The sequence below is a fragment of the Alligator sinensis genome, unplaced genomic scaffold (genome assembly GCF_000455745.1).
Source record: "Alligator sinensis unplaced genomic scaffold, ASM45574v1 scaffold392_1, whole genome shotgun sequence".
Lineage (NCBI taxonomy): Eukaryota > Metazoa > Chordata > Crocodylia > Alligatoridae > Alligator > Alligator sinensis.
In genome coordinates, this window is record NW_005841898.1 from 3,308,293 (window position 1) to 3,327,628 (window position 19,336).

A 19,336-nucleotide genomic window follows, 5' to 3' on the forward strand; every position below is an offset into this window, starting at 1 on the left:
TGATGGATGGTAGTATAAAGCTCCTGTACAATATGTATCAGGCCTTCTTATGCTGGGGTTAAAGATGATCAAAACAGGAAGGGGAGCAGGTTATCACTCACGCTGGTGTTGCGTATATGACTTGGATTAAAAACTGAAGACCTGAATATGTTCAAAAGTTCATGGACCCAAGCAGACCAAAGTCAGGGAAAAAATTACGCACAGGTGCTCTGACACAGAGCCCATTTCTCTAAAGAAATATATTTCTTTGCCTTCAACCTTCTATCCTATTCATACAGCCAATGAGGTTTCATAATGGCAGAGAACTGATAAAGCCATTTTGCACGGCTGACGAATGTAATGATTTTATTATGAGCCACAAACATGCCTGCAAACCACGCATCATGCAAAGAGGGACGTAACAAGTAAAAAGGCCAAAAACAAGAAGAAGGAGACTTAAAACAGCTTGGTTTTCATTACTCAATATGTTGAACTATCCTGTATTTCAGATATAAGAGAATTTCAGAAATAAAAAGAGCCTTCATTGGATCGGCATTTCTCAATTGGCACTGCCATTCTTTACAGAGCATGGTGTTAGCACCAATGAGTTTTCTGATGGCTGTCAAGTCCAATGCACATGTGACAGTCCCACCCACAGGTAGGGTGCTCTGAATCTGAGCAAAAGATTATTTCCTTCTCTGATCCTGGTCATCACAAAACGTGATCCAGTCTGCCTTGCGGTGTCTCATTCTAGTTGCAAGCTGACTCCGCCAACACAAGTGGCATGCTGCACTCCTTTCCCAATAATCCACAAAGATTCCAAAGGATGCTAAGTCATCTTTGAAAGCATCCCTAAATCGGGCAGTGGCTTGGTCTATTCCTAGACCCTTCATGAGCTTCAGAGTACAGCATGTTCTTTGGGATCCTGTGATCTGGCATTTGCTTGACGTGACCAAGCCACGTGAGTCTGGTCTTACTAATCAACATTCCCATGGATAACATACCAGCATGATTTAGCACTTCTACAGTTATCACCCAGCCTTGCCATCTTACTTGAAGAGTTTTACACAGGCATCTGATATGAAAGCTGTTTAGTCTTTTGATATTTTTGGCACAGGTCATCCATGTGTCTGAGCCATATAGAAGAGCAGATAAAACACATGTCTCATAAATACAGATTTTTCTCTTTAGTTGACAGTTTGTTATTGTTCCAGGCTCTGTCTTGCAAAAAAACAAAGTTCCTGGCTGCTTTGCCAATTCTACTAGTGAGCTCAGCCTCCAGATCTACAGTGCTGGTAATAGTAGAACCAAAGTAGAAAAAATGGTCAATTGGTTGACCAATTTTTCAGCATTTTTACATTGGTGGTAAAGCAACAAATCACAAGCTTCTGCATATGCACTGGCTAATACTGTCACCTTGGAGACAACATAGTAAGGCAGAAGCCACCATGAAGTTCCTGGCTGATCATTTCAAACTTGCTTAGCTAATTGTCAAGCCATACTCTTGGACAATGATTTCATCTTGGAAATTTAGAAGCTGCAGCAAGTGCAGAACATGGTGGTCTACCTACTGACAGAGGTGGATTACCAGGAGCATATTACTCCAGCACTGCAGTCTGCACTGGTTTCCTGTAGCTTTCCAGGTGCAATTCAAGATTCTGTTCTTGACCTATAAAGTCCTATATGGCCCAGGGAACCAAAGGAACCACCTCCTCTCTTATGCCCTAAGGTCAGCCAAGAAAAACCACCAGCACCAAGTTTGCTTGCCAAAACATGTGGGAGGTCATTCTCAGTTATTGCTCCTTACTTCTGGAACTCCCCCTTGAGGCCAGCCAGAGCCCAAACTTAGCCATCTTTCAGAAGCAGTGTAAAACTTTTTAATTAGGACAGGCTTTTAGTAGATGGGGTTCAGCTCTGGGTGTTCTTTGGGGAGCCATTTTTTTATTGCTTTATCATTTTACTGTAACAGCTTTTAGGACTTTGTTACTGTAAGCCACCCTCAGCCTTTTTGGGGAGGGCAGCATAGAAATCAAATAAATAAATAAATATACTACTGTATAGTACCAGGGCTGGCTACTTCCAAAGGAAGTCATATGAGGACATCTAAATTTGAGGCTGCACTCTGTTCTTCAAAGAATCAATGCATAGACTCTCTGGGAGAGAGGGAAGGAAAGATCAGGATGACCTTGTGCTACAGGAATTGTCCTTTTTATAAATTCTGGGCACCCAGCATGGCCTTCCATCGTAAGACAAGCATAGAAAGGACCTACTCCAAAAATCCTTCTAATGCAATTAAAACTATGCAGCCTGGTTTCTAAAAGCTATTACTACAGTTACCATACTACTCCCAATATAAAATAAAATTATGGTCTGAGTTTTATTTTAATAAGGGTACATAAAATGCTAATTTAATTAACAGGAATTCTCTCCACAGTAATTTCTGAATAGCACTGAAGGTAAAATAAAATGATCAAATCCTAATTAAAAATAAAAATCCAACTGCACTGTAGCAGCATAATCAATACAAATTATGTTATTTAAATATAGCAAGATTTAATTAAAGAGTTTACATTAAATTTGTTCTCTTTGGATTTAAGACTCTCCAAACTCAAAATGTTTTGTAACAAATATTCTACATGGCATGGCAGTGAAATATAATTTCACTTCATTCTGAAGTGAAGTAACAGTATGTATATTAGTAACATTATTTCTGATTCTGTTGCATACAGGCATCCATCAACAATACAGCATAAGAAAAAGTCCAATGCGGTTTCAATGTTTTCAATGCTGATTCTGTAGCCCATCCAATAACTGTGAACCATGTTGCTCAAAATGACTGGATGTCAGGCCTTGAAGCTGGAGCCATGGCCTGCCACACTACAGGTGACCACCCAGACTGGTCAAAGCTGCTCTGAAACCTCCAGCAGGGCCGAGCCTTCTGTCTATTCCCTGGCAGTGGAGTGGCTGGCTAGGGTCAGCTGACTCAGAACAGAAAGTGTTTGAGCAACATGGCTCAATGTGATCCCAGACTGCTTAGCTGTTCCCTTGGACTTGTGCTCTGATTCTGCTTTCTGTTTGATCTCCCAGTATCTCAACCCAGCTTGCTCCCTGACTCTGCTTTCTACCTAATCTCCTGGCTTCCTGACAACTTGTTTCTAGACCCCATTCTTGGATACACCTCCTGGCTTCTTGACCCAGCTTGCCCTGGATTCTGCTTGCTCCTCCTGACCCCAGTCAGCACCTCGATCCTTCAGTGGCCCCCAGACGTGGCTGCCCACAACCTGGCATGACACTGAGTGGTTCTAATGAAGTTACATCTTGCCACATACAGAGATAAGTACTTTTTGGTGCCTTTATGACAGAAAAATATCTCAGGGAAAATATTCACCTGCCTACAAAAACATAGGGGGCACCTTCCATAAACCCTTCCATGTATTATTCAATAAACCACAAGCTTTATAAGAAGTCCATTTCAATTAATTACTGGTACAGCAATTAGCATGTCTAAAACAAATTAAAATGGATGATAAAATAACTGATTAAAATGTCTGTCTTCTTCAATCTCAAACTTTTAAATCAGCACTATCTGCTTCTTCCATCAGACCTGATGAAGAATTCATTACATTTGAAAACTTGTCTAAGTCTATCCCAGCCATACAGTTGGTCCAATAAAAGACATCACCCACAACAATCCTTGCCTCTCTCATAATTCCTGAACCCTCACAACTACAACATCACTAACAATGGGTGGTCTGATTTTCTGAGATTCTACCTCTCCTGGCTATGAAATATGTGAATATGCTGAATGTACATTGTGTTAATCTAAAGTTATTTTTCCACTGAAAATGCTAATGGGAATGAATACATAGTTTTACTTTATGTTTCCAATATATTCTGTACTTGCCAGTTTATGAGCACTCTACCATAACTTGCGACTGGAATCATTTATTTCCATGTTACCTTGGAGAAACATAACAATGGCTCCCAATGAATTCAGTCAGAATTGAGTGCTCAGCACCCATGAAAAGCAGGGTTAAATTTAAGTATTTTGGAAGAAATAAATAAATGTAACAACAACAAAAAGGCTCTTACAGTTAAAAAACAAGTTATTCTTTTGTCCCAGTAAGAAATGCTACAAGAATGATCTCTCTCAAGGTACTTCTATCTTCTATTCTAGTTGAAGCTAGAAAATCCAAAAGGCGTGCAATTAAAAGGAGGGCTGACAAGGGCTCTAAACTAGGCACGTCCAGGGGAGGAAGGGTAGATTTCACTGCTGTACACAAATCCTCTGGCCAAGATGACCCAAGGGAGGACTTCCAAGTAGGGGGCATCCAGAGGAGTACTAACACCCTAAGGCATGAAGTGAGCAGGAAACCTGACATGATTAGCGGTGAACTCAGGTATCTTTATGGGAACTCCAGAAGCATGGGCAACAAACAGGACGAACTGGCACTCCTTCTGGTAGACAAGGAATTTGACCTCACTGGGCTGATGATACATATGACTAGGCAGTGGACATTGAGGGCTATAAACTCTATAGGAAGGATTGGGTTGGGAAGAAGGGAGGTGGTGTGGCCCTCTATATGAAAGAGCAGTACCCCTCCCTGCAGGTCACATTTGATTGTAGGGAGAGGTCCCTTGAGACCCTCTGTGTCAAGATGCAGTGGGGCTCAGGAAAGGGGGACCTGATGTTAGGATTATACTATAGCCCTCCCTACCAAGACAGGAGAATGATCAGACATTCTCCAGGGAACTGACGGAGGCAACCAACACCAAAGACCTGACTGCCATGGGTGACTTCAGCTACCAACATCTGTTGGAAAGACCATTCAGGCAGCTCCAGCGAGTCAACCAACTTCCTGGCAGCTACGACCTGTTCTTGACACAGGCTGTGGAAGGACCAACTAGGGGTAAACCCACTCTGGACTTAGTGCTGACCAAAAGGGGAGACATGGTAGGTGGCCTGAAGATTGGAGGTGCTCTGGGCAACAGCAACCACAACCTGATTAGATTCATCATCCTCTGAAAGACAGGGAACTCAGCCAGTAGAACAGAAGTCCTAGACTTCAGAATGGCAGACTTTGGTAATCTCAGGAGTCTACTTAGAAAGGCCCTCTGCAACCATCAACTGGATGACTTGGGAGTTCAGGTTCACTGCAGCTTCCTTAAGGAAGCAATTCTCACTGCTCAAAAAGAGGTCATCCCCACATGGTCAAAAAGCAGGAAAGGGGCCAAGAGTCATCAGGGAACTTTTGAAAAAGAAAAAAGCATATAAACAATGGAAAAACAGTTCAGCATCCAGAGAGGAGTACAATCACATGGCAAGGGTCTGTAGGTATGAGACGCAGAAAGCCAAGGCAGGCATGGAGATCAAGCTGGCATCCAAAATAAAGGACAACAAAAAGTCCTTTTATAGTTACATAGGGACCCCTACTGAATTCAGGGGGAGAAGGGCAGCCCACAGGTGATCCCCACGAAAAGGCAGAACTCCTAAATGCTTACTTCACACCGGTGTTCCTGAAATCAGATGGGAACTGTTCACCTGTCCAGAGGCCCAGGGATTATGGGGAAGACAACAGCCTACGTAAAATCAGTCCTGAACAGGTAAAGCTACTCTTAGATCATCTGAATGTGTTCAAGTCTGCTGGGCCAGATGATTTGCATTTGAGAGTCCTGAAAGAACTGGCTGAGCTCATAGGAGAGCCTCTGGCAAAGCTGTTTGAAGAGTCGTGGAACTTGGGAGTGGTCCCAAAGAACTGGAAGAGGGCTAACATGGTACCCATATTTAAGAAAGGGAAAAGGGACAATCCTGCAAACTACAGACTAGTCAGTCTAACTCCAGTTCTGAGAAAAATCTTTGAAAAAATTGTCAAGGAGGCCATCAAGCACAAGCTGGTAACTGGTGGGGTATTAAGAAGCAACCACCACAGATTTGTCAAGGGCAGGTTATGCCTAATAAACCTGGTGTCCTTTTATGACCAGGTAACTAATCAGGTTATATGAAGTTGACATCATTTACCTAGACTTCAGCAAGGCCTTCAATACCCTTTCCCATGAGATCCTATCAATTAAGCTGGAGGTTACTGGACTAGACCAATCTACAGTGAGGTGGGTTGGCAACTGGCTCAGAGGCCGATCCCAGAGAATTGTAATCAATGGGATGGCCTCATCCTGGAGGGCCATCTCCAGTGGTGTCCCCCCGGGATCAGTGCTTAGGCCCATGCTCTTCAACATCTTTATCAATGACTTGGATGAAAGGGTAGAAAGAACAATGATTAAGTCTGCAGACAACACCAAGCTGCAGGAAAATGCGGACACATACCTGAGGATAGGGTAAGGATCCAAGATGACCTTAACAGACTGGTCCTATGGGTTGAACACAATCACGTGAGGTTCAATAGGGACAAGTGCCAGGTCCTTCATCTAGGTAGGAAGAACCTTCAGCATATCTATACTATGGCTGGTGGTCCACTGGCTGGCACTATATCTGATGGGACCTGGGGGTGACAATCGACCAGAAGATAAATATGAGCCAACAATGCGATGAAGACGCCAGCAGGGCAAATAGGACTCTGGCATGTATCAGCCAACGTATTGCCAACAGATCCAGAGATGCTCCTCCCCCTCTATTCAGTGTTGGTGAGGGTACAGCCGGAGTACTGTGTCCAGATCTGGACACCGCACTTCAGGAACGATATGGATAAGCTCAAAAGAGTGCAGAGAAGGACCACCCAGATGACCAGGGGCCTGAAGGATAGGCCCTATGAGAACAGACTCTGGGAACTGGGTTTGTTCAGTCTGAGCAAGAGAAGACTGAAAGGTGACTTGATAGCCACCTACAAGTATGTCAAGGGTAAACACTAAGATCTAGGGGAGCAACTCTTCAGAAAGGCACCTCCAGGGAGGACCAGGACCAATGGGCACAAGCTAACTGAGAAAAGATTTTGGTTGGACATTAGGAAAAGCTTATTTTCCGTAAGGGTATCTAGAACCTAGAACACACTCCCAGCAGGGGTGGTGCAATCAGCATCCTTGGAGGTGTTCAGGAGGAGGCTGGACAAGCACTTCATTGAGCTTGTGAGCCCAATAACCTGCTGCCCATGGCAGGGGACCAGATTTGATGATCTTACAGGTCCCTTCTGGTCCTTTGATTCTACGATTCTAAAAAAGTTGAGACTGTTGGCCCAACTCCAAAAATCAAGGATCAGTTCTTTCTTGAACAGAAACATGTATCCAGACTTGGCAAAAGCAAAGATTTTCCAAAGTGCAAATACTTCTTTATTTATTCTTGTTGGTCGAAATGCACAATGTATAATTTCTTTAAATAATGCTGGGTGGCCTTTTTTCAACTGCTTTCGTATAAACCCCCCCCTGCAGAAATAGCTATCACTTTTCTCTAATAAACAAACTGCATGTTGTCCAGATGGATACTTGGCATGCACAAAAGGATAAAAACAATTATAAAACTAGTACATCATTTTCCAAATTGCTTTTTGTTACCAGTCTCTGTCCACCAAATTCTTTCACACCACAATGGTCATAAGCTACCACTGGAAACTAAAATGCAAACAAGATGCCAGGCTTAACTGAGGTGCCTCAACACTGCTGGAAACAGGATGCAGAAAACATGAGTATGCTTTAAGTGAACACTGCAAATATTATTGAAGTAAAGCAAGTTTAAGAAACATTTCATGCAGCAATCAACCAGCTTAGTACAATAAAATCTGACGCACCCAATACCAAAACAGAGAAGTTATCCTTACCTGGCCCCTAAACTATATTATAGAATCACAACTAATCATAATACTTCCCAACCAACTTTCCCTAGCATTTTTCTAACAAATAATGTCTTTTTTGTAATTGTAATTGTTCTATAAACCTTCCATCCCCATGCCAGCCAACTACAAATCCAAAGAGTACTTCACCATTTTCAGAAAGGAACCATAACCACACTGGCCAAGCAGTACACAGTGGCAATAAATATTCAAAAAAAAATCATTACAACCCCAACCAGGACTATCAAGTACACCAAATAATTTTTTTTTTTTAAAGCCCCACAAGTGCTTTACCCAGGAACGGCCAACCTGTGATGTGTAACTCAAGCTGCTCAGGTAGCCAGTGTCTGACGCATGGCAGATTGGGAAGGGAACACAAGGACAAAAAGCAGCAAGTAGAAAGCAGATGAACAAATTGGACAGGGAGCACAGTGCAAGGAGCAGAAAGCAGAGCAATAGACCGGACAGGGAGCAGAAAGCTGAGAAACAGATCAGGCAGGGGAAGGATTTGAGTGACACTCAGGAATGGTGCCAGGCTCACCTTATGACACCTGCCAAAAAAGTTGGCACCCCCCAACTTAATCAATCTACAGCAAAATATTCCATCCGTACACACTAGTGACCAGGGGTGTGCCCCAGAACCAGGAGGCACCAGCCTCCAAGCTGGGGACCCATGGCCCCCCCCCCCCCCCCCCCCCCCGAGACGCTCCCGATTGGACCCAGAAGTGGACCAGAAATGCTTCTGGTCCACTTCTGGGTCTGCTCCTGAGCATACTGGGGAGCCCCCCGTGCTTCTGTAGGACGCTCCATGCGCCCCAGCAGACTGTCTATAATGACAAAGAGTGAGGGAGATTCCCCCACAGCACATATGGACCCCAGGTACACATTTTTCTCCTGGATCATGCAAAAAGGAGCTATGACAATGAAAAATTCTCAAATAAATGAACGTGCCTTCAAGAAAATTCATCTCTTCGTGTGTTGAATGAGAACATTTTTATCACTTTTTATAATCACCAGTGCTTGTATCATACATAAGATTTGGTGAAATTTGTTGTTGTTGTTGAAGGACAAAATAGCTGAAAGAAAAAAAACCTAACTGGAAAACCTAAAGAAAAATAAGGTGTACAGAGAATGAGCAAAGGATCCCTTTGGAAAGGGACCAGTTATGCCAGTTTCAGCATGAATTCTTGCCATCATCCTAAAAATGTTTTTTAGATTCTAATGTATACCAGTGGCAAAGGTCAAAACTGCTGAAAATGTGCTCCCCCCCCCCACAGTTCATCAGCTTGATGCATTAGACAGGAGGTGTTCTTAAAAGAAGAGGAAGAAGAAGAATCCGTGTAGATGTGTCTGATGGATTTCTCTTCAAGTTTGCAAATTTGGCGCTGTGCTGCAACATACGGTGTGGTGGTATCTTTCTTTGCAGAAAACCAAGTGCTACGGAATGTTTTGGTAGAGATAAGCAACAACTCCTTAGATTCCTCCTCTCAGCAATCTGGTCAGACAGAATTGATGAATGTCGTAAATTGGCTTCCCTCTCTTTATGCCTAAGTCTAACAAAAACAGGAGCTGTAAGATTGAATGAATGTGAGGGATCAAGGGAAATATGTAAAAGCAATCCATCTGCCCATTCTGCTGTTAGTGCTTTACTATTACAACTAAATATACTTCTGCCAGGAACCTCAATGTATGGACTTGGCGCATTACCATTTTCTCAGATTTTCAAATAAATCCAGTGCTAAGTTTTCACTGTTTCTGAATACAAAAATTGGTCTCTTCCTGACATATATACCGATCACGTCAATCATAGTATTACATCTTAAGAAGAAACACTGATTTAGAACTTCCACAAACAAACTCCTTTACAGGATAACAATGTCATTTTCAGCCTTCTTTGCAAGATGCTCTGGATTTAGAGCTCAAACACAGAAACTCTGAATATGTCCTGCTTTCAAATGATGTCATGGTTTCCCTTTATAGATAGGTTACTATTGATGAATGGCTCACAGCCTTTCTTCTCTTCCTCCCATTCCTGTGTGCGCATTCCTACTCCCAAGCATTGTTACACATATACAGCATTCAGGTTTCACTAAACAGATTATAAAGAATTCTGGTGATAAATGGCAAATATTGTTGAATTTCTAACAAAGAAAATGAAATGTTAATATTTTCCTTGAGACATCTGAAGACCTTATAAAGAAAAATTAGAAAAAGTATAATATACAATAATTGTGTAAATCAAGACGAACTAAATGGTGACAGACAGAGCAAACTAATCTAGAATGTCCTGAAGTAATTTATAAAGACCAAAACTATGTAAAGTATGTATCACCTTTTCAAAACAGCATGTATTCAGAAATCCAGCAAGCATATCCTATAAGCTTTCTAGTCTGCATTTAGTTTGCCAGTTTCTGGTCACAGACTTATAAACCTGCAGGGTTCAAAACCAGCCAAAATAATCTCTTCACCATGCTCTCAGCTTTGAATACCACAGAGAACAACTTCTACAAACAAAAATGCTTTGGGAAATAGTCAGCTTCTATAGAGCCATACTTCAGCCTAATTTGGCATTTTCAAAGCAGAGGGCTACTGCAGAGGTTGTACTTCAGACTCTAGGAACCCAAACTGTAAAGAAGATGGTGTTAATACTAAAAGCACAGAGCAAACCAAATCTCAAATGGATGTCAAGATACAAGTTAAATAGTTTGAATCTGGTCAGTTTTATATAACTGTATCAGCTCTCTTTAAATGGTAACTGGATTGGTCCAGAGCAAAAATGGACAAAAACCTGAACTGCCCAACAGAAGAAAGATAAGCCAATATGAATAGGAGGTTTTTTTCCAACGTGAAATGCACAAAAAATGCCAATTCTCCTGCTAGAAGCAAATCCGATGGTTCCTGGCTAGCGAGTTTTGCCCCTTCATTCAAGGTCAGGTCGATCACAATATTTGGAGTCAGGAAGGAATTTTATCCCATGGTCAAATTGGTATGGACTGTGGGGGTTTTTGTCTTCTTCTGTAGTGGGGGGGGGGGGGGGGGGAGAAGGGCCTGGGGGGGGGGGGGGGGGGCGGGGAAGAAGGGCATGGCCCTCTACCTGGGACCTCTTGAGCGTATGTATATTGACAACATTTTATAGAAGCAGGACACTGGCTGCTGTAGTTTCTCCTGTGACAGGTTAGGGTGCTAGGTCTATGTTGTATCAGGGTTAAAGGTAGTCTTTATATAGAGTTTAGATTATGGTTGCATGGGTTGGTTTGAATAGGGATGATCCTGCCTCGCATGGGGTTGGACTAGATGACTTCTGGAGGTCCCTTCCAGCCCTACTTCTCTATGACTATCACTCAAATCCAATCCCTGTGCATGCTCTCTCATCCCACACGTGCACACACACACACACACACGTCTGTAGGCTGAGAGAGCATGCAAAGAGAGCAGCATTGCATGCTGCATCATGCCTAAAAAAAAAAAAAGATTTAGAAAACCCCCTGTGAGTAGAGAATGGTACATTCAACTCAACTAATCTGAGTTCACAATTTCAAGGACAAAAACCCACCAAATGATCAATCTGTTCAGCCACACTATATAAGGGCCAGATCCTGTAATCCTTACCCAGATGAGGAATCCATTTCAATCAGTAAAGCTACTTCTATGAGAACTATAACATCTACGGTCTTACAGAACATAAGAAATCCTACACTGGGTCAGACCAATGATCAATCTAGCCCAGTATCCCGTCTCTGACAATGGCAAAAGTAGATGCTATACAGGGACAGCAGTGAACCAGGTCTCTCTAACATGATCTACCCACTATTCAATACCCTCCCTGGCATCCACCATTACAGATTTAGAGATGCCAAAGGAAACATCTCCAACCATTCTATTCAATGGCTATTAATAGATCTGTCATCCATGAATTTATCTTTTTGAACCTGGGTAACTTATAAGCAATAGTTGGACTTGAGACATCAGTAGCTACTGGAGTGTTCAGAAGATGTATATTTTGGCAGTGTCCAAATATAAAACATTTGGGTAAAAATCATACATACATATACATAACACATACATACATATCTATATCTATATCTATAGATAGATAGATAGATAGACAGATATTCTAATATTATAAAAGCCTAAGTCTGTCTGTCCGTAATGCTTTATTCACGCTCTGATTGGCTGATGGAAACAGCCAATCAGAGTGCTCCAAGTGTGGTGAAGTGTCACCATGATTCCAAAGCCACGCTGAGGACCAAACAGAGGGTGGGGGAGCTGAAGCCCGAGCTCTCCCACCCCGCTCCCTGCAAGAGGCAGAACAGCGGCAGCACGGGGCACTAGGCGGCAGCACTCCATCCCAGCCCCTGCCCCTCCACCCCGCCCCCTGTCATTCTTGACGGGCAATTGGCTAGTACACATATATAAACACACACGCATATATAAACACACACACATACTATAAAATCATATACTTATTACTTTATTCATCTTATTACTTTACATCATTTTCACATGATACTATCATTAGTGTTTCAGTAACAAATTCTTTTATAGAACATTATTGCGCCTCCGATGTGTCTGAAGAGCTCTCTTAGCAGGCAGAAGATATGGAAAGGATTCCCTTCAAATCACATGGAATTCCATACGCTAGACATCTTCAAACATATGCAGTAGAGTCTGGTTAAAGACCTAATGTACACAACAACAAAAAATACTAGGAAATCAGTTTAAAAGTTTATATAAGTAGTTTGCCCCTATTTGTATACAGCTTAATTTAGTTATGCAGGTTTTTTTAAATCCATTTATCCAAGTTGTTTCTGAAATGGTCTCTAAATAGCAAAACTCTTCATTTGTAGATAAATAGTGGGTTATATTTTTCCTCAAGCATCTGTGAAGATTTTTACCAAAATGTTTTATATTCAGGCACTTCCAAAACATACATCTTCTGAACACTCCAGTAACTACTGATGTCTCAAGTCCAACTAGTCATTTGGATAGAAATCCAATAAAGTTCATGAAATATTTTTAATTGATCTGGCCGCTGGGGGTACACGGCTCTGCGTCCAGCCACTGGGGGTACACTGATCCAAAAAGGCTGAAAACCCCAGTATTCATTCATCCAGTCCCTTTTTGAGCCTCTCTATGCTACCTGCCTCTACCACCTTCTATGGAAATGAATACCACAAGTTAATGATGCATAAAAAGTACTTTCTCTTCCTAGTTTTAAACCTGTCAGCTATTAATTTCAACCACTGCCTCCTAGTTCTATTGTTCTGGGACCTGGTAAAACAGGTCCTTGTTTACTTGGTCCACACCCTTGATGTTTTTCTAGACCTGTATCACATCTTCCCTCAGCCTTCTTTCCAAACTGAAGAGTCCTAGTGTTTTTAGTCTCTTGTGATATGCCAGCTGCTCCAGTAGTGAAGCATTTGCTTTGGTATTTTTTGTAGTACCCTTTCCTTGTCAGGGCAGATTCCCATTCACCAACCTTGATTTTGACTAGATTAACCCTTTTTGGAGACTATTCTAAATTGTCTCTTTTTTTACCTTATTTATATGACCTATTGTATCCATTCTGTTTATTTTTCTCTTTCTCTTGCTTTCATTATCCTGGAGCATCCTTTTACTATTTTCCTTGTAATTTTTTTCTCTTTTCTATTAGTTCGCTTTGTTCCAATAACACAATACATATTACTCACTAAATCAATTGAAGAAAAATATGCATGCTGACAGCAAGCACACCATTTTCATATTCTATTGAAGAATGTCTTATATTTCTGATGACGATGCTCAGTAGCTGAAACTTCCTTGTAAACAGAGGAACCATCTTAAAAAGAGATTTAATTTGAAGATTTAGTACTTGTGTTGTCCTATAAATTGACGGTATGTTAAAACACTTTTCTTCACAACAGAAAAAGACATAATATATTTTATTGAAAACATGAATAGTATCAAACTGGAGTTCCATTTCAGAATTACTGAACACAGGGCTTACATATTTTTGACAGCTAAGATAAGGCACAAACTTCAGTTCTCCTAAGGAAAAAAGTCTTAAAAAATACATTACTTTCTTAAATAACAATATTGTGAGCGACTCAGAAAGTGGCTAAATATGGCCTCAAAGAATGATGGAGTATTAAAAGTGACTGATTTCAAAATCATCTATTTGGAAGTGGTTAATGCTTTAGGCATAGACACAGGATAAAAAAGGAGCCTAAGCAAATGGCACTGAGATATGGGCAACCTGGCAAACTTAGTAGAGGAATTTGACTGCTATGCTGCACACCACAAAGTTATTTCAACACACTTCTACATGGCCTCCTTTTGAAAAACTACTAGCATGTTGTATAGTGGCTTAGATTTAAGAGAAAGCACATCTACAAGAAGGTTTCTTGATTACTACTGGTATTCCGAGATGCCAATTCTATAAATCTTGCGTCACACATTCTGGTCTGTTTTTCAGAATTACTCAAACAGTACCAATAGACTATTCCTTATATACAAGCCTTTGTATAATTTAGGTTCAGAATTAAAAAGATGCGTTTGTTACTGGTATTTTAAAACTAAAGCAGGACAGAAGTAGAAAAGAAATGTAGAAGCAATTTCTCAGACACGTGAAGAATACTTTTTGGTTAAAAATGTGTTATTCTTTGGATCTGAGCTGGAATATAGCCTTTTGCATGGCCTACAACAGTCAAGTGTGCCTTATGTATATATTTACTATAATATAACCTGAGCTTTTGACTGAAATCAATTACCTTAAGTGTCTCAGGCCCTTTTGGCTCAGCAAGTATGAAATATATAACTAAAACAAGAGCCAACTAGAACCCTTCAGTCAAGTAGCATTGGGTTGATCTGAAAATAAGGAATCTTCAACCATCCAAACCCCATTCAGTTTCTTTGGGAGACTCAGAGATCGCATGAACCCCAATTTAGAGATGATATTTGTCTGAAAATAAATCTGCATATGATGGCGATTACTGCAGCTCACCACACTCTTGGGTCTCTCTCCCTCTCGCCTTCTCTCCCACACACACACACACACTTCAATTCCAGCTCAACCTTTTTGGTGGGCTGTGGGACTATAAATGTTTTCTTTGGAATAAGAAACCATTATTTCAGGTCTCTTGTTTAGTCCTCTTTCCCATTCACCCTCATTTTTCCTTCTGTGATTTCTCAATGATAGGAGGCACAGCAAGTTAATAGTCCTGGAAGATTAGTTAGCATAAACTGTGGTTTTCAGATCTTTATGTACTGTGTGCATGTCACACACACTCTGATGTCAACCTCAGCTTTTTTGGCCCTTTAAAAGGGAAAAACAGAGAAGGATCAGCACTCATCATAACAGTGAGCTTTCAACATAAGTTAATATAAGTTTAACTATTCTAAATGGAGAATAAGAAATTACCTGGTTGCTTCCTTAGCAGCATATTCAGTAAGATTTCAGACGGTTTAAGACCATCTCAGCTGATCAAAACCAGCCAACTCAGATGTCTCTCACTGGTTTCCTTATTTATTGACTGCAGATCAGTTGCTCTGAGAGAGAGACTATGCTTGCACAAGCCAGGGATGTTCAACTTCTGGGCACTGGGAGGCTGCAGACCCTGGGCTACACACTGCATGAGCCTTAACCTGTGAGAGGAAGCCCCCCTGGAGTCTCTTCAGCTATGTAAGCAAGCAGTTCCCCATGCTGCCACATGCAATCCAGCTCTACTCCAGGCAGCACAGGCAACCCAAGAACCCCGTCTCTGCTCCAACCACACATGCACACCCTCCAAACAGCTCCACTCTATTCCCATCCAAGTGTGCAGCCGGGCACTGCTCCCAGTGGCACATGAAGCCCGAGCAGTTTGGCTACACTCCCAACCACACATGCAGTCTTGCTCCTCTCCCACCCTCCCCCACTTCAGCATGCATAACATGGGCAGCCAAATGCTTCCTTGACCCCTCCCCGCCTTCTACTGTCCTGTTCCAGCACCAGGAGCAAGGCAGGAAGCAGAAGCGAGAAGAGAAGAGAAGCCCAGATCCCAGCCACAGGAGGAGGTAAACAATAGCAAGACAGGAGACTACAGGCCACATGTTAACCCTTTGTAAGCTGCATGTATTGCATGGGCTGCCAGTTGGATGGCTCTGGTACAAGCTATAAACGCAAAACTAAGAGGTCACTGGCTCTCCAGTACCATACCCACTGTCAAATGAAACAGGCAAAGGTATTTTCATAGAGTAAGGTGAAAAGGATTGTGATGACAATTTAGCCTGTCTGCCTGAATAAACAAGGCTAGAGAACAACAAGAAAAAAAATATAAGAAAGACATAGTTTTATATGAAGACCTGAAGTGATAGGAAATCCAAATTTTGGGTCCTCAGACTCCAGATTGAAAAATGTGATCACATCTATATTTGAAAGCAATAACTACTTGATAAAGATATAAAAATAATTGAATTGTGAAAGAAAAATATTAAATTTTTCCTAAGCAAAGTCACTTCCATTATATGAAATTATAGTTTTAATACCGGCAGACAAGGTTCCTTGGGTGAATTTGATATCTTTTATTAGACCAACCCAAATGGTTGGAGAATAGTTATTAAGCAAGCTTTCGGGTTCAAAAACCCTTCGTCAGGCTCAGGAAGCTGCAGCAGTGTTAAGAGTCTGGCCAGTTTTCATCATATCAACAGGATGTGATTCCACACTATCAATTTTTAAAAGAATAAAACTAAGATCTTTTAATTTCCATAGCAAAACTTGTGAAATTCATCCTAAAATAAACCACAAATGTTCACAGATTTGCTGTAGACAAATCAAAGGCAAAGAACAGTAAATGTTATCAAAACATTAGTCATTCTTTCATTTTCAAGAAATTCTGAATATTCTGAAATAGAACAGGCTTTTAAAGCAATTTTAATAAATGGTTTCCACTTAATTTGTTAGTGATTCAAATTACTTTCTACTCAAATTATTCTTGATATTTAATTGTGACTTATAAATCATGCAGGATATATGGAAGAGTTAAAAAAAAAAAAAAAAAAAAAGACTCCCCACTTCAATAAAGGAAATAAAGCAGCAAGCTGTACTAACACTATCACTAGTGCCAATGGATAAAAAATGTGAGAATTAGCACCATTAAGTTCTACACAGTAAATTCATTTCTATACTATGTTTTCTTTCAAGTCTTATACCCTTTTCTGCCTATGCCTTACTGAAAAGTGCTTGCAATTTCAGTCACACATTTCGTAAGAAAAGGATTCAGTTCTATTAACATAGTTCACTTTTTAATGTTAAAACTCCGAATATAAAGTTATTTTGTTAAATGATACTGAAAGTCGGTAGCATAACTAGGGGAGGGGGGTACTTGCTACAGGGCACCGACTATGAGGCAGCCCCAGGATCTCTTGCCACTGGCAGTCTGTTGTGACAGGAGAAGCTCTGAGTTGCCTTTGCACAGTCTTAGGAGCAAGGTAAGAGTCAATCAATGTATTGATAGGGGGTGTGTGGAGCAAGCAGAATGGTGATCCCTGCCGGATCCACCCCCAGGAGCCTTTGCAATGGCAGGGAAAACTCTGTGTTGCCTGTATCCAGCCACAGGAGCCGAGCAGTGCAGCACCACACCAAACAGTGTAGCTAGAGTGCAGCGGGGGTGCGCAGGGAAAGCAGAATAATGCTCCCGTGAAAAACCACCATGTCACTACTGAGTAGGTCTACTGCTTATGTATTATCAATTAAAATAGTGTTAATAAAACTCCATTTTATTATGAAGATTATTTTGAAATTACTACAAAGAAAAATACCATTATACTAAACTAGTAAGAAAAACATTTGATTCAATAAATTTTATTGTAATTTACTACAGGCAGAGTTGGAAGCAATGACTACAGTTAAGGTTGTTTGTCACATACTCATAATAAAACCCCAATACCAATGGCGCAAGCTCAAGAAAAGTTAGATCCAGCAGGAGCCTGCCTGCCTCTCCTACAGGTGGGGGGCTAGCTGCCAGCAGGCCCTGAGCTGCAGGGGGCCCTGGACCTTCCTACAGGGGTGGTGTCCCCTGGGCAGCCCCAGGGGGCACTGCCACCATGGAAGGAAGGACCGGGGCCTCCTGCAGCTCAGGGCTGCTTGTCCTGCCGGCAGCTCGTCCCCCAGCCACAGGAGAGGCAGGCAGGCTCCACCGGAGGGGGGGGGGGCAGGGGGGAGGAAAGGAGATCAGGCCCCTTACCATAACAGTGACATAAGCCCCTAAATTGAAATGGTGGGTTTTTAATCACTATAATTAAAAAAACACCATTTCAATTTAGGGGACTAAACTCCTGCCACATGCACAATCGGCCTAAGGGTTTGAGGAAAAGGGAGAGAGAGAGGAAAAAAAGAAAGGAGCCTGGAGGAGTCAAAGGATGAAGAACAGCAATAGGAGAGGGGAGAGATGGACATGGTAGACTGTGGCAAAGAGGGTTAAATAGTGATCAAGTGGTGGAAGAGGACTGGACTGGGGAAAGACAATAGGTAGGGCAGGAAATGAAACAGCAGAGACAGAGAAGTACTGTAGACCACAGATTCCCACTCACAGTACCATGAGATCCCTTTAAGGGTGCCAGGCAATAATAGCACTGATAGGTGTGCAAACACCTACACAGGATTCACAAGATAAACCCAGTGATTTCAATAGGAATCAGTCTGTTGTCATTTGAGTTCTCTGCTGCAGAAGAATTGCTCTATTATTGTTCCAAAAAAACAAGTGAAAACGAAGAGCAGGCATTTTCTGAAGGGTGCCTTTAGCCATGGAGTCCTGAGTCACAACATTCTGTTGCTGTCAACAAATCTGTGTAAAACTCATGGGGACAAAGCATTCATGTCCCATTTGCTTCTTGTGATTAGTCCACATAGAGGCTGACAGCCTACTACTGCTACCAATTATTCCCTTACCTCAAGTGGCAAAGCTTTCTGCTTTGTATCTAAAGGCCTGAACCTGCTGAGGACTCAAATCAGGGATCAGTTCACGTCCACAAATGGAATTTCTATTTTTTTAATTAGGCTTTTTTCCTTTTTAATAGAAAATCATATCCAATCCCACTCAACAGTAAAAAAAAATCAAAGTCTTCATCATTTCATCAAAATAGGTAGACACCTAATGGAAGTCATTAGCATGGAGAAACTTGTAGGGATGGACATTTTGCTGCCTCTTTAGACACAAAAGTGTTGCTTGCAGATATTAACACAATTTTTGCCACCAGGCACAGAATAAGACCTATAACTGCATTCCTATCTCCTTTTCCAGAGTTCCAATAAATTTATAAACAGTTAGTTCTAATCTGACTTCCTTGAAAACACACTGAAATAGAAATAATCTCTCTTTACAGGCTGGGACATTAATGTATTGAACCAGAGCAGCCATTCAAAATAGTTTCTTTAATGAACTCAGGAATAACTACATTTTACATGCTGTAGGAGCATAGGAGGAAAAAAATTGCATTGATTTTTCTTAAAACCTCATACAAATGGTATTCTAAGAAGACAAGTTTATTGCAAACTATTGACTTATTGTAAGAAAAAAAATAGTCTAATTCTTTGGTTAGAACTGCCATAAAACAACAGCTCCTGA

At 41.4% G+C, this 19,336-nt stretch overlaps 1 protein-coding gene across 8 annotated transcripts in view; it reads right to left on the reverse strand.

The window, feature by feature from the left end:
- KDM4C (lysine demethylase 4C) overlaps positions 1 to 19,336 on the reverse strand; it is a 502,970-nt gene that overhangs the window by 336,707 nt on the left and 146,927 nt on the right. The window contains exons 10-11 of one of the 8 annotated variants that reach the window (XM_025197544.1): positions 13,445 to 13,572; positions 12,210 to 12,434 (exon numbers count right to left, since the gene is read on the reverse strand). The exons of 6 other annotated variants lie outside the window; for them this stretch is intronic. In XM_025197544.1, coding sequence (XP_025053329.1) covers position 12,434; positions 13,445 to 13,572 — 129 coding nt within the window. In that variant the 3' untranslated portion in view covers positions 12,210 to 12,433. Of the gene's footprint in view, positions 1 to 12,209; positions 12,435 to 13,444; positions 13,573 to 19,336 lie in introns of those variants that run through there. One more of the 8 variants, XM_014517276.2, reaches the window with a different exon arrangement.